At 35.2% G+C, this 25,366-nt stretch overlaps 3 protein-coding genes across 5 annotated transcripts in view; 2 read left to right on the forward strand and 1 right to left on the reverse strand.

Annotated features, from left to right (window-relative positions):
- LOC106668681 (kelch-like protein 17) overlaps positions 1-7,952 on the forward strand; it is a 59,302-nt gene extending 51,350 nt beyond the window's left edge. The window contains exons 3-13 of one of the 2 annotated variants that reach the window (XM_014397652.2): positions 1,844-1,940; positions 2,088-2,209; positions 2,275-2,389; positions 2,862-2,968; positions 3,072-3,188; positions 3,302-3,515; positions 3,582-3,726; positions 6,422-6,522; positions 6,832-6,987; positions 7,044-7,299; positions 7,357-7,952. In XM_014397652.2, the coding sequence (XP_014253138.1) occupies positions 1,844-1,940; positions 2,088-2,209; positions 2,275-2,389; positions 2,862-2,968; positions 3,072-3,188; positions 3,302-3,515; positions 3,582-3,726; positions 6,422-6,522; positions 6,832-6,987; positions 7,044-7,299; positions 7,357-7,576 (1,650 nt within the window). In that variant the 3' untranslated portion in view covers positions 7,577-7,952. Of the gene's footprint in view, positions 1-1,843; positions 1,941-2,076; positions 2,210-2,274; positions 2,390-2,861; positions 2,969-3,071; positions 3,189-3,301; positions 3,516-3,581; positions 3,727-6,421; positions 6,523-6,831; positions 6,988-7,043; positions 7,300-7,356 lie in introns of those variants that run through there. The other variant, XM_024226792.1, reaches the window with a different exon arrangement.
- Positions 7,953-10,891: 2,939 nt separating this feature from the next.
- LOC106668634 (importin subunit alpha-1) lies at positions 10,892-21,310 on the reverse strand. Of its 2 annotated transcripts, none has more exons than XM_014397566.2 (11): positions 20,840-21,310; positions 16,570-16,639; positions 16,335-16,500; positions 16,134-16,275; positions 15,726-15,898; positions 15,444-15,665; positions 15,201-15,376; positions 14,957-15,139; positions 13,262-13,444; positions 13,044-13,193; positions 10,892-11,145 (listed from the first exon to the last, which is right to left on the reverse strand). In XM_014397566.2, the coding sequence occupies exons 2-11, from the start codon at positions 16,636-16,638 to the stop codon at positions 11,044-11,046; spliced, it is 1,566 nt and encodes a 521-aa protein (XP_014253052.1). In that variant the 5' UTR covers position 16,639; positions 20,840-21,310; the 3' UTR covers positions 10,892-11,043. The 2 variants fall into 2 exon arrangements, with proteins under 2 accessions (XP_014253052.1, XP_024082561.1); XM_024226793.1 differs by having other exon boundaries at positions 16,570-16,652; positions 20,840-20,942.
- LOC106668635 (p53 and DNA damage-regulated protein 1) lies at positions 21,018-24,412 on the forward strand. The gene is made up of 2 exons (XM_014397567.1): positions 21,018-21,473; positions 23,936-24,412. The coding sequence occupies exon 2, from the start codon at positions 23,936-23,938 to the stop codon at positions 24,329-24,331; it is 396 nt and encodes a 131-aa protein (XP_014253053.1). The 5' UTR covers positions 21,018-21,473; the 3' UTR covers positions 24,332-24,412.
- Positions 24,413-25,366: the final 954 nt, after the last annotated feature.

The following is a 25,366-nucleotide window of genomic DNA, read 5'->3' on the forward strand; positions in this document are numbered from 1 at the left end:
TTGAGCCCTAGTTTGGACAGCCGCTCTCGCATAGCTCTTTGTGCTTTTAATGAACGCATCTCTTCTACGGCATCATTTTCTTTTCGGTTTTTAAGTTTTGGATCTCCTTTTCTTCTTGTAATACAGGGCACGCACTAGATCTAGCATGGTGGTGCCCTTTACAATTTATACATGTTGGGAACCCAAACACGGCTGCCCTTCGTGAACTGGGAAGGAGGCCACATGAACAGTATGTTTGTTCCGATCTACATCTCATAGCCGTATGCCCGAACCTTAGGCAATTAAAGCAGCGCATTGGGACCGGTACATACGGCCTGACCGGGAATCTTTGAAACATCGCTTTGACACTGTAGGGGGTGTCGGCGTATCAAATGTTAGAGTCAGCGTGGCTGTGTCTGCGAGTCCTTTCTCGGTTTTCCTTTTAACACGCGTGACATCGGTGACCCCTTGTGACGCCAATTCCTCTTTAATTTCCTCCTCTGGGCAGATCATTAGATCTCGAGCTGAGATCACGTCCTTGGAGGAGTTCAATCGCTTGTGCGGCGTCGAAGTCACTGGATAGGTTTCCCCTAAACTGTCTTCTCAAGCATTAGTGCCGATAAACTGTCGTCGATTTCTAATAGCAGTTGGCCAGCAGCAGTCTTTTTTACATTCTTGATTCGGCCAAGCTGCTTACGTATCATTCGACACAACTTGATGGGAGATTCTCCTTTAAAGTCACCCTCTTTCTTTTCTAAAATTCTAAATCTGGCGAAATTATTCCTCTTCCTAGCCCAATCTATTTCTGTGTGTCCTCTATTATTTTCTCTCTCCTAGTCCGGTTTCTCTTCAGAGTGGCAGCTGGATCAAACGGCTGCAAAGTGGTAACGTTCGTGAGTCCGTTATCAGTAGTTGCCTCTAGTCGGGTGGTGCCACTCGCCTCACCAACACCGACTGGATCCAATGAATAAGCATATGGATGATCCCTATCCACGGGCTTACCGGCATTGTGGTCTACGGCCTTATTTAAATGAAAAGGAGCAAGCTAATTTTCAGGATGGTAGGTAGCTAGCCTATCACCCCTAGTCGGCCAGTGGGGCTGCCACTAAGGTAGACCGACATACCTCCCCCTCCCTGGGACGCCTAGGACAGGAAAAGGAAGAGATTAGTTTTGGGAAAGGGTAGTTACGGGAAAAAACGGTTATACAGTTAGTAGATGGAATGGGAAATTAAGGATAGCTACCAGGGTGCATGGATGCAGTTTAATCTCATGTCCGGGAGGATTGGGTTATTCTAGGGGAAATTTAGCTCTGATCTTGAATAGTTATCAAGCTGGGAGGCTCAGCTTTATACAATTCTGAAAAAACTAATTAATTAATTTAAAAAATAGGGGTAGTCATCGAGAGGAGCCTATAAGGTGTGCATTTTAGACTAAACTGTATAAAAAACACTCCTTTAGTCAAATAAAAAATTTGAAATTTTCTCAGTGTTGAATTCAGAATTAAATCTATATGAAATGAGCTAGCTTTTCAACTTTTCAAACTTAAGGGGGAATTATGCCTTTTTAACTCGTTTTGGTTGAGAAACAATCACATAAAAAGCGAAGACTTGTACCATTTTCACTGTGTATGTCTGGTTCTATGGGGTTCCATTTTTTCTTTCTTCTTGTATTTGCTCTCTTCATCTTGGTCTTTTTTGTGTGAATATGTTGATGGTGTGAATCAAAAGATTCTGACCAAAAATAATAATAAGTGAGCCAGGGATGATCATTAATAATTAAACCCTGTATTAATACATTCATCTTAACAATTTAAAACGCCTTATATTTCAATTTACTCTATTATATTGTTTTATTTCTTTATAGATGACTGACATAACTTTAAAAGTAGGGGATGTTTCAATTCATGCACACAGAGTGGTACTTGCTTCAACTAGTCCCTATTTTTATGCAATGTTTAACGGTGAGTTATGCCTTTTTAATGTGTGTTATCTAACACTACACTTACAGTTTAAATAAACATATTATTATTTTAAATAATAATGAGTTTTCACTTTAGTTATTCAGAATTATTTCATTAGACATAGGTCTTCACTTAGTCCTTTTTCAGATGACATGGCTGAAAGGGCGTCAAGGGAAGTTGAACTTCATGAGGTGGATGTCACCGCATTGCAACGACTAGTCGATTTCGCTTATACAGGAGGGATTCTCATAACTGAAGACAACGTTCAGGTAAGTGAACTTCCTTCGAACGAATTTCCTTGAATACTGCATAAGATAAACTAGGAATTATTCAGGTGCTGCTTCCGGCTTCGAGTCTATTTCAAATTTGTTCGGTTAGAGAGGCATGCTGTGAATTCTTAATGAAGCAACTTCATCCTTCAAACTGTCTTGGAATCCGAAGCTTTGCAGGTAAGTAAATTTATATCAATCGGATGAATTTTTTATCAGAATTTGAAATTAAATCAAAATCGCAAATACAATTTTCTTTGTGTTGTAAGAGAATATTGAATCTAAAAATAAAAAAAATATTAAGTGAAGTATTGCTAGATTTTTATATTGTCTACTATTAGCTCTATAATAGTTTATAAGATGAAAAATTTCAACAGCACATTATCTCAATGAAATGTAACATTTAAATTATTTGAGGTGTGAAATAATTGTAATTGTTAAATTTAAAAATGATTTAATTTTAAATTAAAACCTGTGAACTCCTAAAAATTTCTGTCATTTGCGTAGTTCAATATTTTCAATTTCAAGGTGATAATTATATTTTTTATTTTTGAATATAATTTCTAGAATAGTTATAAATTGCATGTTAAGTACATTAGTTTAAACTTGAAAAGACCAATTATGTATTTCTTTATTAACATATTTCTTATAGATGCTCACGCATGTAAAGAGCTTCATAGTCGCTCTCATAAGTTTGCTTTGAGAAATTTCAAGGAAGTAATGAATACGGAAGAGTTTCTTCTCCTTCCTTTTTCGGAGGTAAATTAGCCTAGTGGAAATAGTATCCTTTTTTTTAGAAATAGGCATAGTTAATTTAAAAGATCTTAGTTTATTAGAAAATGCATGTTGCTTCTTTTGCCAGGTAGAAGAGTTAATTTCCAACAACCAGCTAAACATTGCATCTGAAGAAAAAGTATTTACTGCAGTCCTCAACTGGGTCAAGCATAATGCAGCAGAGCGAGTTCAGTATATAGCAAAGGTATAAAAAAATTAGTATCTAGATTAGCAGGCTGTGCTGACCAAATACAATCTCCCTTGACAATTAAAACATGTTTCTACAAAAATATTCAGGCTATTATTTAAATATTTCAGCTTCTAACACATGTACGATTACCATTGATGTCAAGAGAATTTCTAATGTCAACCGTCTATACGGACACACTAATAAGAGATAATCCAGAATGTAAAGAATTGTTGTTTGAAGCAATGAGATACCACTTGATGCCTGAACAGCGATCCCAATTTGTAAGTGAAAGAACTTTGCATCGACAGCCTGAAGGGATTAAACATTACGTATTTGCCATAGGTAATGTTTTGTAATCGCTATGTCAAAATATATTGGTGATAAAATAACATTTAATATGTTTAACAGGTGGAGGAAGCCTATTTGCAATACACAATGAGTGTGAGGTTTATAATCCAAGGGCTGATCGGTGGTTTCCAATTGCTCCGATGAACTGCAGAAGAAGCCGCAGTGCTGCAACAGGCCTGGGAAGAATGTTATATGTTGTTGGCGGGTAATTTTTTTTTTAACACTTTTGTAAACAATAAAAACACTATTAGGACATATCATAATTTTTGACAAATGATAACCAGCACACCTTTTGGAATATTTTTTGTTATTTTTCATTTATTAAGGGCAGGCAAATTACATTGGTCATTGCCAGCCCTTTCTGTCTTTCTCGAGTTTTAATCTTACTAATTTCTTTCCTATTGCTAGCCTCTCTGTACCTTAGCACTTCATCAATTGTGGATAAAATAACAAACACATACCCAAAAACAAGATGAAACATAATAGCATTCTTAAGACCCCAGATTACCGATATTCCTCAGAAGAGTAATTAGAGAGCAGCTTGTTCATGCTAATAAATTACATTCACATTACCCTAGAGCACTCAATATTCCTTGGGATAATTACGAATAAACCCTGCCATACACACTAATGAATTACATGCACACATAACAATTCATTCACACTACCCCAAAACAATCGATATTTCTCAGGGATTTTAGGGATTGGCCTTTCCATTCACACAAATAAATACATTCCTCCAATAAATAACGCATATCAGAATTACTCAGTTTTTTTTTTTTTTTTTTTTTTTTAATTTCTCCTAGTAGTCTAATATAAATGATTACCAATGACAACTAAGTTGCCAATGAACTGTGTGGTGAAAAAAGGTATTGTCCTGAGGTCTCTGTGCATACAATTGTATTTGTTTCCTAAAATAAAATTTAAAAAAAATACATGAAAAAACACATCAGAAAGCATATAAAGTACAAAGATCTATATGCAATTTAAAATATTTTTGGCTGTAAGATATCGCGATCTGTGCCCGCTGCCATGCCCCAAGGCCAGACATAGGTCAATAGGTCTTTCGGGATGTTGTAGTTCTTTCTTTGCAGTCTTTTATTATTTGTTCTATTGTGATAAGTTATCCACAAATGGGCACCTGTATGGTCTCACGCCCCCCTCCCCCATTAGAAGGTGCCTGTGTGTAACTTACGTATGACCTATGCACAATCTCATAATTAAGACCTTTTCCCTTCTAGGCCCAACCGCTGCAGGCCGTGGACCAATATCTTTTTTAAATTTGTATAATTTAGAATTATTTATTTCGGTCCAGCAGATTTTGTATAGCTTTCCTAATCATTTTTTATAAATCTGATGGACATACAGTGTGGGTGGGGTTGTGTGGTTCCATCGTGGCTAACTTTATTGCCTTCCTAATCTGATTGTTCATTCCCAGTCATTTCCAATTAAACAAAAAATTTTACTCAATTAAAATTATTTTATTTATTTAGGCTTTATTTTTTATGTTTACAAATGATATACAAAAGCTTAATACAAAGAGAATGCACTCTTTCATCATAGGCCATTAAGACAAGTCACTATAGTTGACGATTCACACACAATTAAATTAAATTCAAAACTACAAATTCTCTACAATTGATATGAACAAATTAAAATGATACAAGTTATACATTTTGGATAATTTCCTTAATCCCTTAATCCTTTAAGAAATTAATGAATTTTCGCTCAATCTTTTTTTTTATATTATTATTATTATTTATACATTTAATGGATTTTTATCACATACTTTTAAGCTTTCTCACTCTGACTATTGAATGTCATAATCTTCAATCTCTTTTCTTGAAACTGCTAAATATCGTCAAAACCACTGCCTTTGATGGCGCCTCTTTTCCATGATCGTATCTTTTGTACATTGTTTCTGGGGCAATGGTGACAGACTGCTCTTAAAAATGAAATGATATATCTTTACCTCATTGCCCCACTTAGATTTACAATTTGTATACAATTACAATAAAAATTGATTTGTTTTTGTATTTTTTGTATTGTATTGAGGCGTAAGGTGATGATTAGAGCTAGATTGTATTGTCTCTAATCATCCATGCTCTCACATTTTTCATCAGAAGGGTTACTGTTTAAATTTTACAAAGAACTAATCTTTATGTAAGGTATTGGTTGAAATAAAAAAGCCAGTGCCGAGCGGGATTCGAACCCACGATATTTGGCTAAATAAGCCGCTGCTCTACCACTTCTATCGTGACTTCGATCCATGTATTTAGCCGAAGGTCGTGGGTTTGAATCCCTCTCGTGACACTGGCTTTTTTATTTCAACCAATACCTTACATAAAGATTAATTAATTGAAAGTAGTTATTTGGTCAATCTGACCACGAAATCTAATGGATTGCAAAGAACAACCATTTAGGTCGGTGAAATACCTAATTGTTAAACTAATCGGCACTTAATTGCTCTACTAGGTCTGTCCACTCTCTCGCAGGTTTCCTGCAAATTTCCAAATCCATGAGAGAATAGATCTAACTCAGTAGAGTGATCAAGTGATGATCAGTTTAACACGTGCTCACTGACTTGCAGACCAAAATCCACCACAAACTTTACCATCTCTAACAGTCAAAACCAACAATACGTGGGCAATGGTGTTTGTAGATGATGAAGCTACAAGTTTGAAAATAATTGTCATTTTAAAAAAAAACTAATCAATCAAAACAATATTTGAAAATAGATCAATATTTTCAAGTTGAAATTTTCTAAAAATAAAAATATATAGTCTTATATAATATTAAATAAACTATGATTAGGTACTCTCTTTCTCAAACTATGAAAAATTCCAAATTTTTGAGTTAAAAAGTAAATTTTTGGTGAATTTTCAGTTGTTCTTTTTCAGATATGATGGAGCAACAGATCTAGCAAGTGCTGAATGTTACAACCCCCTTACAAATAAGTGGACAAATATTACATCAATGGGCACAAAACGGAGCTGTTTAGGTAAAATTACTAGTTTAAATTTAAATACAAAAAATTATTTGAAGATAAATTTTACTAAAACAATTTTAACACTAGTGTAGTTCAAAGCTACAGTGAAATTATCAATTTTTATATTGTCTACTATGACAACAGTGAAATTTTGGTTTTTAGTTGCAATTTGGTAAAATTTGTTCGCAATATGATTAACAAATTATATTTTTTAGTTAAATATATTTTGCAACTTTTATTATCAAGATTATCAAAATGACAAACATTGAACAATAAATTTGAAAGATTTAATACATAATTATAGTAAATGGGTTTTCTTAGGTATGTGCAGTTTTGATGGACTCGTGTACGCTTGTGGTGGGTATGACGGTGCTTCTTGCCTCAGCAGTTTAGAAAGGTATGACCCTCTAACAGGAGTGTGGAGTTCCTGTCCTGCTATGAGCACAAGGAGACGATACTGTCGTGTAGCTGTCGTAGGTAAGTCATGATCTCTACATACTTAATCACGGTTTCACTGAGACTTTTCGTTTTAGACAACTGTATATATGCCCTTGGTGGTTATGACTCGACAAATTATCAAAGCAGTGTAGAAAGACTGGACCCAAGAGAAGGGCTATGGACTGGTATGCCTAACATGACTTCAAGGAGGTCGAGCTGTGGTGTCGCTGCTGTCGACAACATGATATACTGCATTGGTGGAAGCGATGGTACTGTGTGTTTAGCAAGTTGTGAAAGATTTGACACAAGGAGAAATGCTTGGGAATCAGTTGCATCTATGCATTCTAGAAGGTAAAAATTCTATAATTTTTAAACAAGAAATAAAAAAATTTAAAACACTATTTTCAGGTCTACACATGAGGTGGTTAACTGTAACGGTTCATTAATAGCTCTAGGAGGAAATGATGGATCATCTTCTCTTAATTCTGTCGAATGTTACAATATACAAGCAAATAAATGGACTATCTTAGCACCAATGATAACCAGAAGAAGCTCTGTAGGTGCTTCACTTCTCGAATGCTTTAAGCTGGAACATATTGTTCAAAAATTACCAAGGAATGCTGTTTAAGCCTAGAAAAACAATACTTTTAATTCTTAAAGTTTAACTTTTATTCTCAACAAAAAGAAAAAACTGAAGCAATTATAACTCAGGGTGGCAAAAAGCCACGAATATAGAGATATACATTATAATATTTTATCAATAACTTGTAATTTTCAAACTGCCAGTAAAAGAAAAGAAATGAGGACCAACAAAAGTCATTATCATTTCATTTTGGACTTTACACTTTTATAATGTAAAACTAAAATATAACGTTATAAGCATTAACAAAGAAATGTCTTTATTGCAAAATATTAAGATAGTTTTAAGCTTCCATTTTTATAACAACTTCAAAACTTGTAAATAGAACTTTGTATTTTTACATAAAATTTTGTTTAAAATTAAATTCTTTTTATACATTACTGGACATATTCCTTGATTGTAGATAATTCTAGACTGGTACTAATAAACTTTACATATTTTTGTTTTCTACAAATATTTTTTAATATTAAACTATAGTTATTGTTAGAAATGTTATTGTACCTGTCAAATCCTTAAATTAACAATTACAAAATAGAAGTGTTGGCTGGTAGTACATCAAGTATCTAAAATTTAACCGGCTATATAATTAATACTTTAGCCAGCTTGGTAGGTTTGATTTTTTTTTTAAATTAATACATAATTTTTCCTTTTTTTAAATTTTACATGTAAGAAGAAGTAGGTAAGTCAATTTGGCCCAAAAATGAGAGAATGTGTTTTTCCAATTGAGAGAAGCCGTAGGTTTGTATGGGAGAAGTGAGTAACTGTCATCCTAAGCCATAATGTCGGATGCAACATTGGTTTATGCTTTTTGGATATCTGAAAGTTCTAGAACTCATTTAAGTCAAGTCTGTTTATCCAATTTTTCTCAACAGGTGATGAACAAACACTACTCACCTAAAAATGAAAAGAATTCACCTACACTTAAATTTAACTATTCAAAATGTTTCACCCTTTACAGACAATTTTACTAAATGCTGATTTTTCACATCATTGCCACAAAACAATAATATTTATAACATTAATGAAAACAACCCCCATGGTTGCCCTGGAAGTCCTTCTAAATCTACCATCTTTATCTTTATCCAGGGAGAGGCCAGAGTCACAATTCAGGCTAATGCAGGTACAGGCTCCAATAGCCTACTAACATAACAAGAAGCAACTAAATCTTTGACGAGGCTTCAGTTAGACAGAACTCTGAGGATGCTTGCTGATGCCGTGACCCCTACATTCATTTTTGGCAAAAAATTCCTAATCAAAATACCTTGTGGAGCAGACTGGGAGAAAGAGATCCCAGTTAATGCCGACCATATCTGTTCTACAGATAGCTCCAAAACCGAATGTGGGACAGGAGCTGGCATTTATGGAAATAAACCAAGGACTAGAATTTGTATAAGACTTGGACAACATGCCACCATCTTTCAAGCGGAAACTGTGCCTGTTAAACACTGACCACTATTAAAGGCTGGATATTGTCAATAGAAGAATAGCCAACTACTCGGGCAGCCAGGCGGCAGTAAAGTCCAGAGTTGTTTGGAACTGCATTAGAGCCATGGGGAAATAACAAAACTAAACTTGTCTGGGTGCCAGGGCACACAAGGCAGAGGAGCAACGAAGAGGCAATAAACTGGACAAGGGAAAGTTCAATTGGCAAACCTATTGGCCGTGAAACCTATTGTGGCTTACCAAACTGCCAAAAAGATCCATTGGATAATGGATTAAAAATAAGTCCTCCATTCAGTCAGAATGGAGCCCGCCGGGGCAAAGGCATGCAAAAAAGTTTATCAAAGGACCATCTCAAAAACTAACAGCAGAACTATTTACTCTAAGACATGCTAGACTAGAATAACATGGACTGCTGAGTGGACACTGTAGAGTCATAGGTATAGAATCATTATGGCAGAAACAAGCCTATGCAGATATTGCCAAGAAGAAGAAATAGCAGAACATGTTCTCTGTTGGTGCAAAGGACTATGTAGGCTGACTTGAGATTCCTAATCCTGGGAGGGGAAAAGCCAAGGCCTGAAGGGTACTCACAGAAGCCCTTGAAAAAGCTTGGTAAAAAGCTTAATAAGTTCTAGGTCGTAGAGGCTATTCCTATATAATCTAATGTAATTTACTCTTATATTGTCTTGGATTACCAGACCTAAGCCTCTTTAGTGCAAAGGTTGCTTACATTACAATAATTTAATACTAAACTAATAAAGAACCCCGTTTGTCCACTCACATTATAAAGGTACTTCACTTTCAGCATAGCTCCTCAGTATTTTGAAAACAGTTGCCGAGCAGCCAAGTAGAATGCAATTTTAGTGAGAGGTCCACTCACATGAAGTGCAACAGTGAGGGATACCATAATAAAAAATAAAATAAATAAGTCCACAAGGATGAATTACAATAACGCTTTTACAGGGCTGCTGAAGATTGGCCAATAACCCGAATATACAAAAGATTAACAACAAAAAATAACTTTTTATTTATTTTTTATTTATATTTTAGGATTTTTTTTTTTAGATTTTACCCTTCTATATTGAGAAAAGTGGAGAAGACAATAAATTGAATATCAGTAGGGATACTTCTATCGAGTAAAAACTCTGAAATACCCTCCAGTAGAGGACTACAATGAAAAAACCTTCACAGGGCTGATGAAGTTGGCCTATTGTAGAAAAGATAAAAAACTTTTTTTTTAAATACCTTCATCTATATTGTGAATCATGAATAGCACAACAAAAAGGGAAACTGAAGGATGAAAATTAAAATTAATGTTTTATGGCAATAAAATCATTATTGCAAAATCTGTGTTTTAGTGGGTCCTAGCTGACCAAAGCAATTATTCAAACTGATTTATAATTTTTATGCAAGATCTTGGTTGAGAAGAAAGATCAGTATCACAAGCGAGACTCGAATCCACAACCTTCCACTCAATACGCTACTGCTTTTACTACTTGAGCTATCGTGTGTTCAGTCCGCCGAGACACCAACTAATCTCACCCTACAACTTTTTTAAATCTCCCTCTTTTTGCCATATACTCAAATTTCGTGCCATATTTTCAAATTCTTGGTGAACATGGGTAATCATTAAATAAACTCTTCTGTTTCATATTTAACAAAGATTTTATTCACCAGTAATGCCTCTGTTTTAAACGAATAAGGGTAAGAAGCTAATTAGATTAAAAACAATTATTAATAACTTTATTAGTGTAGAAAATATACAGGTATAAAAAAAATTGATGTACAACTCCGAAAAAAAACCTAATTGAGAACAACAAATTTGATAACACTATTTAAAATTAAGAGGAATTATAAAGAAAAGTTGTAAACTAAGGCTGAATTAACAGGATTTTATTTTTGTAAGAAAAATGTGCAACCTGTTGAACACCACCAGTTTTGTAACTATGTGACGTGGTCGCATCAATAGACAGGTAAGGAAAACAATCACAATAGAGGAGTATAAAAGATCATTACTGGAATGAAAATCCACCCTGCGGTACACTTGTGTTTGCACAGAACTCGAGTTGCTCGTTTGAAAGGTTCGGTACATAGGGCTGGCCGTCGTCTTCATCCTGAAACATAAAAGCATTTGATGGTATCTCAATTGGTTAAATAACCAGAAAAGGCCATAGTAGCTACCTTTCTCCTTTATTTAAGCTAAAAAGTCCTTTGACATAATAAATCTTATGATTAAAGCTACACATATTTTACTACCAATTTGTTAGGAAGTATTTTGAAAATATGGTGGGAGTGAGTGAAAACTACATATTACAGGACAGAATTTAAAATAAATTTAATGGAAAAATTAAACTAAATGCTCGAACAGACTTAATATTGAATCGTACAATTTTTAACTTCAAAAATACTATCATTAATTTTAAAAATGTAATACTTTCAGTCTTTTTATCCTATAAAACTCCTATAACAATTAATTAAAGAGCTCGGCAGGGCCAAAGGTGACATCAAAAAGTTAATGATATAAATTAAATATTGTAATAAACACCACAAACTCCCTTGAATGATAGGTTTCAATATTTCTGAAACCGCTCAAGATAGAAGTATTGTATTTTTTTTATATAATAGGCTATTTTGACTCCACATTGGACGGAGTTTTAATAAGTCATTTCTGAAAATTTGGTTAAATATTGGGCTGGTACAAAAATAATGTAGGTTTTTTGAAAAGGCAGTCAAAATTATTTTTAATTTTTATAAAATAAAGAAAATATAACCGAAATATTTTCCATCCCAATCTATACACCTTTGTCAACGTGTAATAAGTGGTTTTATTACAGACATAAAAATCTTTATATCGACTGACGACAATAATCTTGGAAGGCGTTTTCGGCATCACCACATTCTCTAAAAATTTTATCACTCAAGAAGTGTTCAAAATGCCTAAAAAAAGTGGAAGTCTATGAGCAAGAGGTAGGGTGAATATGGAGGATGCGCTAAAGTTCCATAACCGAAGTTCTTAAGTTTCCACAGGATTGGCGTTGCGACAAGTGGCCTGGCATTATCGTGAAAAAGAATTACAAAGACGTAGCAGTTTCGCATGCATTTAGTTAATTTCTTGGCAAAATTTCTCTGCTATGATAGCTTCTTCATAATTCAGTAAATTATAGTGAACAACCCCAGCAGTACATTACCAAACCTTTTTAGGGTGCAGATTTGGTTTCGGGAAGTGTTTTGGCACTTATCCTTGTTCAACCACTAACACCACTTGTTATCCTGTAGAATCCATATCATTTTGGTTGCTTAACAGAACTGACGTGCAAATTTCAAAGCGTCGATTTCCTGAGCTTTTGTTAGTTCATGCAGTACCAATTTGTCAAACTTATTGATTTTGCCAATTTGCTCCAGATGGGGACCAAAGGTTGGGAAGTCAACACTAATCTCTTCCGTAATTTCTTGTCTTACCTGAATTATTTTCAATCAATGTTCTGAGTCAGTCATTGTCCACAACAGGCAGCCTACCACAACCTTCCCTTTCTATGAGGTTGAAATCTCCAATACAAAATCTCTGAAACCATTGCTGCACCATGCATTCACTATTTTTTCCCTTCCCCCTAAACTGTATTGATTTATGCGAGGTTTGGGCCACACTTAGCCCAAGTTTAAATTCATTCAAATAAATTTTGCGAAAATCTACTTTGGAAATATTTAATTTTGCAGGTCCTCACTCATAAAATTCAATATAAACTAAAATGTTTTGTATAAAATATAAAAGTTAAAAGTATTTATTATAATCAATCAATTAGATTTGAGCATTTAGCTTTGTTTACATGCCAAGCACCTGCAAAAATAAAACAAATTTTAAAAACCTGCATTTAATTTGCACCAACCCAATATATATGCCAGAAGAGAGAAAAAATATGAGATTACAGTAGAAAATAACAGTTACACTGGACAATGTACCAGATTCATCTAACCTACTTTTATAAAAACATATTTAAAAAAATTAAAAACTAACCAATGTGTTGAAGTATTTATCAATAATGGTTGCACACTTGTTGTAAATCTGTTCATTTTCATGCTGTTGTAAATCTTCAATCTTGTCGACTCCTCCACTCTCTTGTACCATTAGGGCAATCCTATCGAGCTCGTTATTGTTCTGCGCAACCTGAAATTCGGCAGAACAAAAAATAAAGTTACCAAGCCTGTGAATTAATTCCATTAAAGTAAAAATACCTGTAAGATGTTAGCGAGGGCATCCAGAGCAAGATTAACTATCTTACATTCCTTGCTGTCCAAGATGTAGCACAGGTGGGGAATCACTCCATGGCAAATAAGACTGGCGACTTGCTGTGGGCTTCCACCAGATGTTAGATTTGTGACAGCCCATGCTGCTTCTTTCTGGGATTTCAAATCACCCTGTAAAATATAAAAATAAATTTTTGTGCGGTGGCCAAAACAGCCATGCAAGATGGGAGAATGCAGTAGCGGAGCAATTTTCTGAGGAATTTCTAAACCTTCCATCTCACTCACAAAAAATTCAATTCATTCAAATACTGGCTTAGGTAATATGAAAAAGGCTGTAAAAGGGAGGAGAGTGGAAGAAATAAATTTCAGACATGCAGTGTGGCTGGAATGATTTTAAATAATATTAATTAAGAAATAAGAAAAATTAAGAAGATTCGACTTTTTTTAATCAAAGAATAATAAGTGCCAGCACATTTTTATTTTTTTTTTATTTTTTGGGTAATGAAAAGGTGGATGAGGTGACCAAGGCCAGGACATCCCGACCTCTTGACTTAACCACCACAATCCAGTATTGACGCTAAGAATGCAAAAAACATCATTAAAAGAAGGTGGCAGCATCAACGGGCCAGATCAACAGAGAAGCTCTCGCACATCAAGAGCGCTGTCGATGGGTGGCCCTCAGATCTGACTCATAGAAGAAGGGTCATCCTCACCCAGTTAAGTACCCTAAGTATGCGAAATTGACACACAGACACTTACTTTTGGGCCAAAGCCTGTGTTTGTGTCCAGTATGCAGAGAAAGTTGCTCAACATGTCCCAACTAATTGAAGGCTGCAATTCTTTGGCTCCATACAGGGAGTGCACGGGAATGCACAAAATTTGAGAATTGTACTTGAGCATACGATAGCGAGTATTCAGGCCCTCTGTTTAAATTCTTGGAAGAAATGGGGTTGTTCTATGGTATATAGTAATAATAGTTGTGTATACCTAGCTTGTGTTGAGGGACGTATTTATTAGCATGGATGTGTGATGTGAGAGGGTCGAGTACCCCCATCAACCCTCAATTAGGTTTAATCGTATAAAGCTGTGTACCCACTATGCTCGCGAACCTTCGAACCTTCATCTTTAGTGTGATGCTTCTGAGCTCGGAACGTGTAACAGTTTGCGAACATCCGGGAGCGTTACAATTGCTGTCAGTTTTTGGGTTGAACTCAAAGGGGAGTGCAGCAGGTTCGTGGATGACAGTTTATAGTGCAGTGTGTACCGCAACCAACAAACACAACCATTGTGCAATAGAAGTGGTTGGAAGACCATCCTCAAGTTCAAAGATTAATTTGAGTGGTTCCCGGTTAACTACAGTATCCAATGAGGCCAGCAATCTCAAGACGGTACAAAGGTTAAAAGTAGCATTTGTTTTAGTAGGTTTCGAGAGTAGCCAACTGACAAAGAGATATCCCGACAGTTAACTGATTTTGCAGAACACTGCGTTGGGGCACAACTCTCACTATAAGAAGGAGGGGTTTTATGGCTGTGCACTCAAACCTGTCATGTAGTCTTAACTTGTTTTATTGACATTTTTAATACCCTAGACCCATCTTACAAACAGTCCATCCCCAAACTATTTACAAACTTTGCCGACCTCAACAATCGTAATGTAAAATATATAATATTTAATTTTATTACCTTTCTCAGAACATCAAGTAGAGGAGGAAGTATGTTTGCATTGATGACATGTTCAATCTGTTCGACGTTACCGGCTGTTATGTTTGAAATGGTCCAAGCAGCTTCCTTAACCATATTGTTTTTAGGGTGTTGCAGGAGAAGTGCAAGAGGTTGTAAACCTCCAGCATTAATAATAGCATCAGTCTGTTACAAACAAACAAAATGTTTACACGAGATAAAACATAAAATAAAACACAATACTTACTTGTACATCGGTCCCGCTGACAATATTTCCAACAGTTCTCAAAGCAGGTGTAAGTACCGTAAAATCACTGCTTGATAAAAGTTCGACAAGTCTTGCAACAATTCCTGTGTCAACTACAGCTTGTATTCTGCCATTTGTTCCATCTGACAAATAGGACAACGCCCAGCAAGCATCTCCTGCAGAACAAAAACAAAAAGTCAGATTTTTTTTCAACTATGTATTAGCAATCTGCAGTATAATTACCCAAAACTTCTTTGTCATCATAAGAAAGAAGCTTGCAGAGGTAAGGCAAGCATATTTTTACAGTGTTGAAATTCGGTGGTGGATTTTTGTTTCGGCAGAGGTTTGACAAAGTCCAGACGATGTTTCTTAGGACAGGAATGCTTGTGTCTGGCTTGATAAGCTCAAGGATGGCCGGCATGGCATTACAATGTAATACGAGATCCCTTGTTTTGGGGCCATCGCCTAGAATGAGAATTAAAAAATTAAAAATGTACTTACAAATATATTTTCATGCTAAAATACCAGCAATGTTTCCAAGTGCCCAGACCGCTTGCTCAGCGATGTGCAGATGTGGGGATTTTAGGAGAGCGACAAATTTCGGAATTGCACCTCCGTTAACAACAGCCATTGTTTGATTTGAATTACCAGATGCGACATTTGTAAGGGCCCATGTACTTTCAAACTGCAACGTCGGGCTGCACACACACACACACACACACAACAACAAAAAAAATATAAAAATATGATAAGCCTTATAACATTTTATGAAATTACCATTTAATTAGATTTAAAGTAAAAGTTAGTAAAAATTAAAGTGATTCTTATCATAAAGGAAGGAGGGGCTCGGAGAGTCAGAACCATTTCACAAGACTTTTTCCAATTCAATCTCAAATAAAATTCCAATGTATTTAAATGACATCAATTACTCACTTGTGTGAATATGTCAGGAATTCGATAAATCTTGGAACGGCGTCGATGAGAACATCAATAGGTGGATTTTTCTCTCGGCTTAGAATTTTTCTGGCAGCCTGTGTTGCTTGAAGTTGTACATTTTCATCATTGCTGTAAAGCTCTGAAAAATATTTCTTTCTGTTTATGCTAATTCAAATTTATTAACGACTTCAAAATTACTCGCAAAAATGTCTTCGATCGTGATCGGTGGGGAGTTGCTAGTGGACTCCTGCAACGGGCTCAAAGGTTCATCATCGATGTGTATATTACGCCTTTTTGCAAGTTGATCATCTTTCTTCGCCTTTCTCAATTCAATGCTAACTTCATTTCTCCGTCGACGCAACTCCTATGCACATCCATTAAAAATTATTACAATCGTACAAATAAGACAATATATTTAAAATAAACAAGTTACCTCAGAATCTTTGCCTTTATTTTTAAACGCACTGAGGCGGTTTGGTGCATAATTCTCTTGTGAAGGCATTCTGTGGGCAAAAACTGTATTATTATTATCGGGTGCCAAATACAAAGCAGTTTTAAATTTTTTAACAATATTTCATAACTTAGTTTTTACCAAAGATTTAATAGAAAATTTCTCCGTCTTTTCGAAATACTTGCATACCACATAAATTAATGTTTAAACCAATGATGGTTAAATTGTTTAAACCACAAGACTTTAAACATAGGCGAGAGGTGCCCATAGTGTTGTCCTTTAGACTACGACCTTACCTAACTATTAATAAAGGTTTTAAGTTGAGATAAAAAAGTCAGTGTCATGAGCGGGATTCGAACCCACGACCTTTGGCTTGATAAGCCACCACTTGAGCTATTGTGTCTTTGATCCCCTCGGGCACTAACTTCCCATCTCAACCCCACCTTTTGAATTTTCCCTCCTTTTTGCCATTTATCAAATGTGTAATCGGATTGGATTCTCGGCGACAAATGAAATTACACGACATTTGAAAAATGGCAAAGAGGGGAAAATCAAAAGGTGGGGTTAAGATGGGAAGTTAGTGCCCGAGGGGATCGAAGTCACAATAGCTCAAGTGGGAGAGTAGCGGCGTATCAAGCCGAAGGTCATGGGTTTGAATCCCGCTCGTGACACTTGACTTTTTTATCTCAACTTAAAACCTTAATTAACTGAATGTTATTAATTGGTCAAGCCGACCACGAAAACTAGTGAACTTACCTAACAATGATGAACCTAAGTACAACCACCACTCATTGGTTCGTACAGGGAGTGGAAAAGTTAGAGCTATATAAACGTAAAATACTGGTAAGCTGTTCATCACCTTCCAAATTACATCGTTTTTTAAATGGTTAGATTGCAAAAAACATATAAAAATTAAAAATATAGACAAATTGCTTGTGAAAACAAAATAATGATTATCAAAATATTGTATCAAGATTTTAAAAAATTCTCGAGTTTTCATTTACGTCATCCTTCACCTAGCACAACAAATTACAGGCTCTTTTAAGAAAGTTTTGGATGAGTCTGTTCAAATTATTAATTATATCAAGTCACGGCCATCGAAGTCTCAATTTTCACAATATGTGTCGATATGGAAAGGCTTCATCATCCCTAGCATCACCATACAGATGTTAGGTGGCTGTCTTGTGTGAAAGCATTTCACGATTACAGGAATTACGTACTTTTCACTATATTATCACTGATGATATGGGAAGCGTTCATCTTTCCCTGATTCTCCATACACAAATGAGGTGGCTGTCTTCCGATTACAGAAATTATGTTCTGAAGTCTTATCTCAGTTGATGGACCACAATTTCAAATTGGCCAACGTTTTCAATGATGAAAAATGACAATATATATATACTGTCATATTTATAAGAAATGTTCATTAAAATGAATGAGATAAGTCTTTCTTTGAAAGGGAAGAGTATCACAACTTTCGTATCTAACGACAAAAATTCGTGCTTTCAAAAGAAAAATTTTGGATTGAATCTGTTGGAAGAAGGAGTTGGAGTGTTTGCCTGTGTTAAATTATTACTTAAAAGAAAAAAAACTGAAGCTTGCGAACGTTGATTGATGGAATATGTGAACATCTTCGAAGTTTGGAGATGTCCTTTGACTTTCCCAACAGCTTGAGTCACAATGCTGCTAGACTGTGAATGAGTCGTCAAACTGTTTTCAATTTAGACAAGGTCTTCAAGTGAATATAAATTTTTAACAGACATCACTTCAGACTACACCTTGAAATCTATTTTCGAATCTGATAGTTACTCCAATTTTTGACTCCATGTGGGAAACAAAAAATTTCAACCGCTTATTGAAAAAGGAAAACACGTTCTTCCAATTGCCACAACTTACCTATGCGAATCTGTATTTTCTATCTATGTAGCCACTAAAACTAAATACCGAAGCTGTCTATACACTGAACCTGAAATCTCACTCCATCAAAAATTAAAAATAACATATCCAAATTGTGCAGGCTAAAACAACCTCACTCTTCCCATTAATTCATTAATCATTAATGTTCCAATTATTACTTTTGAAATTGGCTCAGATTTTACGTGCTTACTAATTCCATTCTGTCCAATTTGATTTTTGTGTTCTGGATTTTGTAAATAAAGTAAAGTATGTCAAACTAATGTTTGTTTTCATAGTGATATCCCTCTCCATCAGCTTATTAGGAATGGAATGATTAAAGCTAATTTATAAAACTTTAATTTGCAACATATATTATAAATATCTAATTTGAAATACTTGAATGCGAGGGGGCCCGCTGGCAAAAAAGTTTGGAAGCCCTGGTATTGTGTATTGTGAGCACATTTAAACTACAAATGACACTTTATTAACAAATTAATATTGTATTCTATTCCTTTAATATTGCTATAATATGGCTTGGTGGCCAACAAACATTCCACAAGATTTCGAAGAAGAAAAAATAAATATATGTATCCATCAACAATTGACTAGCTTTATAAAATGACAAAGAGTGCGCAAATTCAAAGTATGAATAATACGTTACATACTGTACTGATTAGTAATTTACTATTAAAAGTGATTTCTTATTAACGTTCTTCACATGAAGCAAAATTGGCAGTATTCTGATTATTTAGTCCTTCAGAACATATTTGAAAATGTATTAGGATAATGTGTTATTTCATAAAGAAAAAGTAACTTTAAGAGTTCAGTGTAAATTATAAAACATTTTCTTTCTTATGGCTTCAAAATCCATAATTCGTGAATGCTTATTGAGTGAATTTTAGCTCGGCACTAGGGCAGTTTAGGAAGTTTGTAAAATTATCTCTGCATATAGTGATAAAACTATGTGATTACACTGCCTAAAAGTGGTTCCTCTTATGGATAAACAGATGCTGATCAGCACTATTAAAGCAATAAAGCCACACAAACCTTTTCTTGTTATTTGCATCACAATGCATGTTTGAAGGGAATCATTAATATAAATAAAGTCACTAGATATTTTATCACTTTTGTCTTGCATATAGAAAATACATTACAGCCAACATATTGAATTTAGTTTCCATTATGAGTACTACATCGAAGATCAATGGACCTGAGCAACTTAAGGAGTATGCAAACAGTATTTTATACATAAATTTCAAGTTTATGCAGTATTCTTTAAGGAATTTTATCCCTTTGGCTTTATGCATTAAAAATGCATTATTGAAATTATAGAATGTACTCATGTAGGAGGTGAATAAGTGTAAACCTATAATATGTGAACCAGAATAAATTTTTCAAGTTTTCATTGAGTCATCCAAGGTCACTAGATATTTTATCACTTTTGTCTTACATATAGAAAATACATTACAGCCAATATATTTAATTTAGTTTCCATTATGAGTACCACATCTAAGATCAATGGACCAGCAACTTAAGGAGTATGCAAACAGTATTTTATACATAAATTCCAAATTTATGCAGTTTTCTTCAAGGAATTTTATCGCTTTCGTTGTATGCATTAAAAATGCATTATTGAAATTATAGAATGTACGTATGTAGGAGCTGCATAAGTGTAAACCTATAATAAATGTACCAGCATAGATTTTTTAAGTTGTCATTGAGTCATCCAAGGTCACAAGATATTTTATCACTTTTGTCTTACATATAGAAAATACATTATGGCCAATATATTGAATTTAGTTTCTATTATGAGAATCCACCACATCCACGGAGAATTGACCAGCAGTACATTTGGTGTGTAAAAAAAATAAGAGTGAATTTCAAGTGCGAATAATGCATGACGAGCTTTATTAATAATTTCCTACTAAAAGAGAGTCGTTTCATAACGCTCAATGTATGCAGTGACCAAAATTGGCAGGTCTGAGCATGAAATGCAGGACTACGCCTGACGTTATTTACTTGAGTGAAGGTGTTACTGAAAATTTTTACTTTTTTTATCAAACCCGATTGATTCGTATTATTTTCAACAATTCAAACAATATGTAAGCAATATGTCGAAATATACGAGTCTAGGTATGGCAGTTGTAACTTGGTAAATGTTTATCTTACAATTAATTATTTTTGTCAATCCTGAAAGTGTTAAACCCTGAAAACAGCGAAATGCAGCGACGACACTGCCCTGGGATCAGTCGATCGAGCGAGGCCGATATCGCAATAGACGTAACACGGCCCACGGACGATCGTGACCAGGAACATCTCGCGACTTTTTGATCAACCCTTGATTCTTTTCACATACCTTGTCTGATTTCCGAGTAGTCCCTGGTCGATGTAGAAAAGCGAGATCACTTGGAAAACACTTTTGCTGGGCGCGAGAACGAACAGCAGTAGACGTGAACAGGCTTGGGCCGAGAAGAATCGGTGCTCCAGCGGGAGATCCTGGTACTCGCCACTCTTCCCCCACTTCCGAGTACAACGGATTTTCTGCTTTCGGCTAGTTTCAAATTTAAATTTTTTCCTTACGCTATAAATTCACTTTTGACTCAATTTCACCACTGATTTTGCACTAAAGTTTTTTCGTTCACTTTAATAAAGAAATAAAGTCAATTTTTAAACGTTAAACTGAACAAAAACAACACGTTTTACTTGATTCACAACCAGTATTTCAATTGCAATTTTCTTATTTTTTTAAAATGACTTTTTAAAGGAATTTTAATCGACGTGATAAGATTGACGTGTTTATTTGGAATTTGCTCAACGACAACCGAATGATCATGGGCTCAATAAAGGAAACATGACGTTACCTCCTCGTGACTGAGTTCCGAAGTAGAAGGTCGATACACAGCTAAAGTCAATAATTTTTTGTCGGCATTGCCCAGAATCAAATTTCTGGTTGAATTTGAATTATTGATTTATGAGTTCATTGTAGCAAGGTATATCCATTTTATATTGTTTCACATCAATACCAAATTTATTGTACTAAGTCCTGGAAGGAATATGTTTGAGCAAATAAAAATTGAACTACACTGTTGTCATCCTTTACCAAAAAAAGGACACTAGGCGGAAATAAGTTAGAACTAAATGTTGCTGTAAGGCCTTTTTCAGACGAGGCAGTATGATTGTTTTAACTAAGCAGTCTGGTTGACTGCTGTAGAATATTTTTTTGGCTGATTTTATACCAGGCAATTTGTGAAATTACTTCTCTTTCGATGTTAGAACCTGAAGAAGCAGATCTTGTACAAGAAGAGAAGCAAAGAAGGAGGAAGGGGCGTCGGTGCCGGAGGTTGACAGGACGCGCATTATTGTAAAGTAAAAGGACTCTGGTTCAAACCCGACACAAAAATGAACGAGGGTTCATATAACCTTGTAGTTGAAATATCCTCATTAAAAAGAAAAAGAGGAAACCCAGTAGAAGAAAAGTATGGGTTCATCCATTGTTTCAAAATCAAACAGTTAACGGGAACTTTCTCACAACTTTCCCCATGCCACATCCCTTCAAGTTTCACTTCATTTTAATTTTGTCGCTATACTCCTTACACTTTGTGTCCCATATCGCAGAAATATTACAAATTTTTTCAATGAGCCGTTTCACATTAAAACAATCAATTCTACGTAAACTCAGTTGACACAACTAGGCAACTAGTATGAAGGATGAATGCCAAATTGTGTCCTGTGCTATTTCTAAGTAGGGATGAGAATATGAGCGACTGTGTTTGAAGGGGTTCAGGTGTTTCCCAATCATTTGTAACTGGCTACGTGGCTACACACCTTGATACTCATACATTCAACTAGTTACAACCACCTAGTATGAATCTAAGGAATTAAAAAATAATATCTAGGTGTCATTTTTTTAACAAAAACTTTCTTGAAATCATCAACTATAACGTATATGTAAACGCCTTTGTGAGAAAAGCGGGGGAGTAAAGATTTCCACATGGTTGTGCACAGCAGTTTTCAGACCTATAATGCTCTGCAGATCGGTGGTTTGTTGACTAAAGACATTGTGACCTGAGCTAAGGGTGGTCAGGATCATCAGTACTGCTCAGAGACTAGCATATTTTAGCATAACTAGGGTGATTAGAACGACCCCCACTACTGTCCTAAAAGTCCTGAACCTACCACCACTGTCTTCATCCAGGGAGAGTTTAGGAGCCACAATTTACAGGCTAATACAGGGAAATGTTCCAATATATAATATATATATTATGCAGGGTGGGCAACCAAGACCCGAGGGGTTAAATGCCTGGGTAGACTCGTACCCCATCCCTAAAAGGTCCGGGACTTGGTCGGCTCATGTGTCCTGCATAAACCTCTTGGACCTGTTCACAAACACCAATCTCGGGGAGTGATTTGGTGATGTCCTCTCCTTCAAAGATTTCAAATCTAGACCTAGCATACCTATCACACTCTGCGAGGTAGTGCCTTGCCGTTTCTTTTTTTATTTTGCAAAAACGGCAAAAGGGATCTGGTAGGATACCCATTACGAAGAGGTGTCTTCTCAGTGAGCAGAGGCCTGTCAGAATACCAATCAGCCACCTAATTCCCTTCCTTGGGACAGAGAAATAGCCATTTCGATTGACATGTTCCAATTACTCACCTGCATAAAAAAGGAATTAAAACCTTCAGGAAAAACTTAAATTAGACAAAGTTCTAGAGATGCCTGTTAATGCCATGACCCTAAAAATTAGATTTGATCAAAAAATTTCAAATTAAAATACTTAATAGAGCAGACTGGAAGAAAGGAATTCCAGTTTATGCCAATATCAGGTACCTAGATGGCTCTAGGACCAAGTATCTATAGAAATAAACTAAGGAGTAGAATTCATTTAAGCTTTGGGCAATATGTCACTATCTTTAAGGCATAGACTGACTATTGATCACCAACTGTGTCAGAGAGATGAAAAGGCTGAGTAATGCCAACAAAAGAAAAGCCATCTACTTGTATAGCCAGGCTTTACTTTGGTAAAGGTTACTACTTCATTGGAAGTCGTTTGGGATTGTATCAAGACTTTGGCAAACTCTGGGGAAAACGAATTTTCCCTTGATTTTTGGAGGGAAGGGCAGACCTTTGCCATTTTTAGTATTTGGTCTGTGATTTCTTTGATGTCAAATCATAAAACTAGGTCTTTTTATTATGTTTTATTTTGTAAGCCAGAAGCGAAATTTTGTCTCATAAACTTTTTCTAGCAGATGAAACAATTTATTTTTATAGATTTAGGGGTTATTTAGGGAACCCTGGTGTTGATTTGACCATGTAGTTGCAAATTCTCCAATAAATAATATATTCTATCATAAAGACTATTTTGTTATGTTTAATCTTCTATTAATTTTCTCATTGCATGTTTTATATATTTTCACAAATTATTTATTTATTTTTAAAACATGTTTTATACAGATGGAAGACCTACAGAAAAGCCTCAGGGAGCTGGTCGGGATTGAGAGCCTAGCCGAGGAGATTTTACGTGACAAGGCCGAAGTCGTCAGTATTGATAAAAAGAGAAACAGCAATCGTGAGGGAATAAGGCAATTGATGAAATCAAATGAAAAAAAGACCTGGATGACTCTCGGGCCCATACTAGTTAAAATGCCCTCTGATAAAGTCAGAAACATGCTAGAAAAAGACCAAAAAGTCCTTGACATTGAGATTAACAAGGTTAGAAGCGATTTGAAAGTCAAAGTGAACAAACTGAGAGATTTGGAGTACAATGATCCGCTCAAAGGGTTCGATCTGAAACCGCTGAGCCGGCAAGAAATGTCAGCAGTTGGTCAAGCTCTTGGTAGACATTCATAAACAAATTATGCAGTAATTTATAACTATTTATGTATATATTTTTGTATTGCTTGTGTAAATAAATTTGTTTATTTAAATAAATTGATTTTTTCTTAACATTTTTGTCTGTTGTGTCCAAACACCACTACTGATTTTCCTGGAAGATTTCTGTACTTTTTAAATAAAGTATAGAAATCTTCTCAAAACAAAATTAAGGCAGTTAAAAATATGCATTTTAAAAAAAATCAATAATTTGCTAAAATCACAACTTTAAATTGCATTCAACTTTAGTCAAAAGCTGAATCATTAGAACGCACTTTTATTTTATTTTATTTACAGGAGAGTCCCACAGAGTAATACATTTTTGTGACTAGCATAAAGCTTTATTTTCTCACTTATTATGGTGTTTTTAATTTGATTTAAGCTAGAGAAAAACCAATCAATATTAAGTTCATTCCCTTCCAGCATTAGTCTGTTTATTGCCATGTATTTTATGTATGGTTTGACTTTGAGTAGGACAAAAAGTCTTAATTATCTTCTAATTAAATTGAGGTACACGAATTCTTTTAGTGAACAATAATCATTTATTTAATTTATGTTTGCAGGATCACGGTAGCCGAGAGGTTAGTGTGATATACTCAGCTCGTAGACCCTGTAGTCGTGGGTTCGATTCCCACCGTCGCCCCTGGCCCTTTTTTTTCACACAACCCTTCCACCCCATCCCACATCACATATATATTCATTATGTTCCTTGGCTAATATGCAAAGTTCACAAGGCCATTAAAAAAATTATGTGAACAGGTATTTATGCTCCACACACAGAGAAGCAATTTAAAAGAGAAGAAGATATTTTTTAAGGATGTGTACAATAATAACTACAATAGCAATGAAGTTCATTTTTACAATATTTCGGTTTGAGCTGGAAACTGCGGTAGCCATCCCCTCTCTCAGCAGACTGGATTTTAAGAAAATTATTGGCCTCCACACCGGTCGGTCACTGCCCCCTTAACTACCTAAAGATGGGCAAAGGAGAGACAGACAAATGCCTACTCTGTC

The sequence above is a fragment of the Cimex lectularius genome, unplaced genomic scaffold (genome assembly GCF_000648675.2).
Source record: "Cimex lectularius strain Harlan isolate CLEC.00 unplaced genomic scaffold, Clec_2.1 scaffold7, whole genome shotgun sequence".
Classification (NCBI taxonomy): domain Eukaryota; kingdom Metazoa; phylum Arthropoda; class Insecta; order Hemiptera; family Cimicidae; genus Cimex; species Cimex lectularius.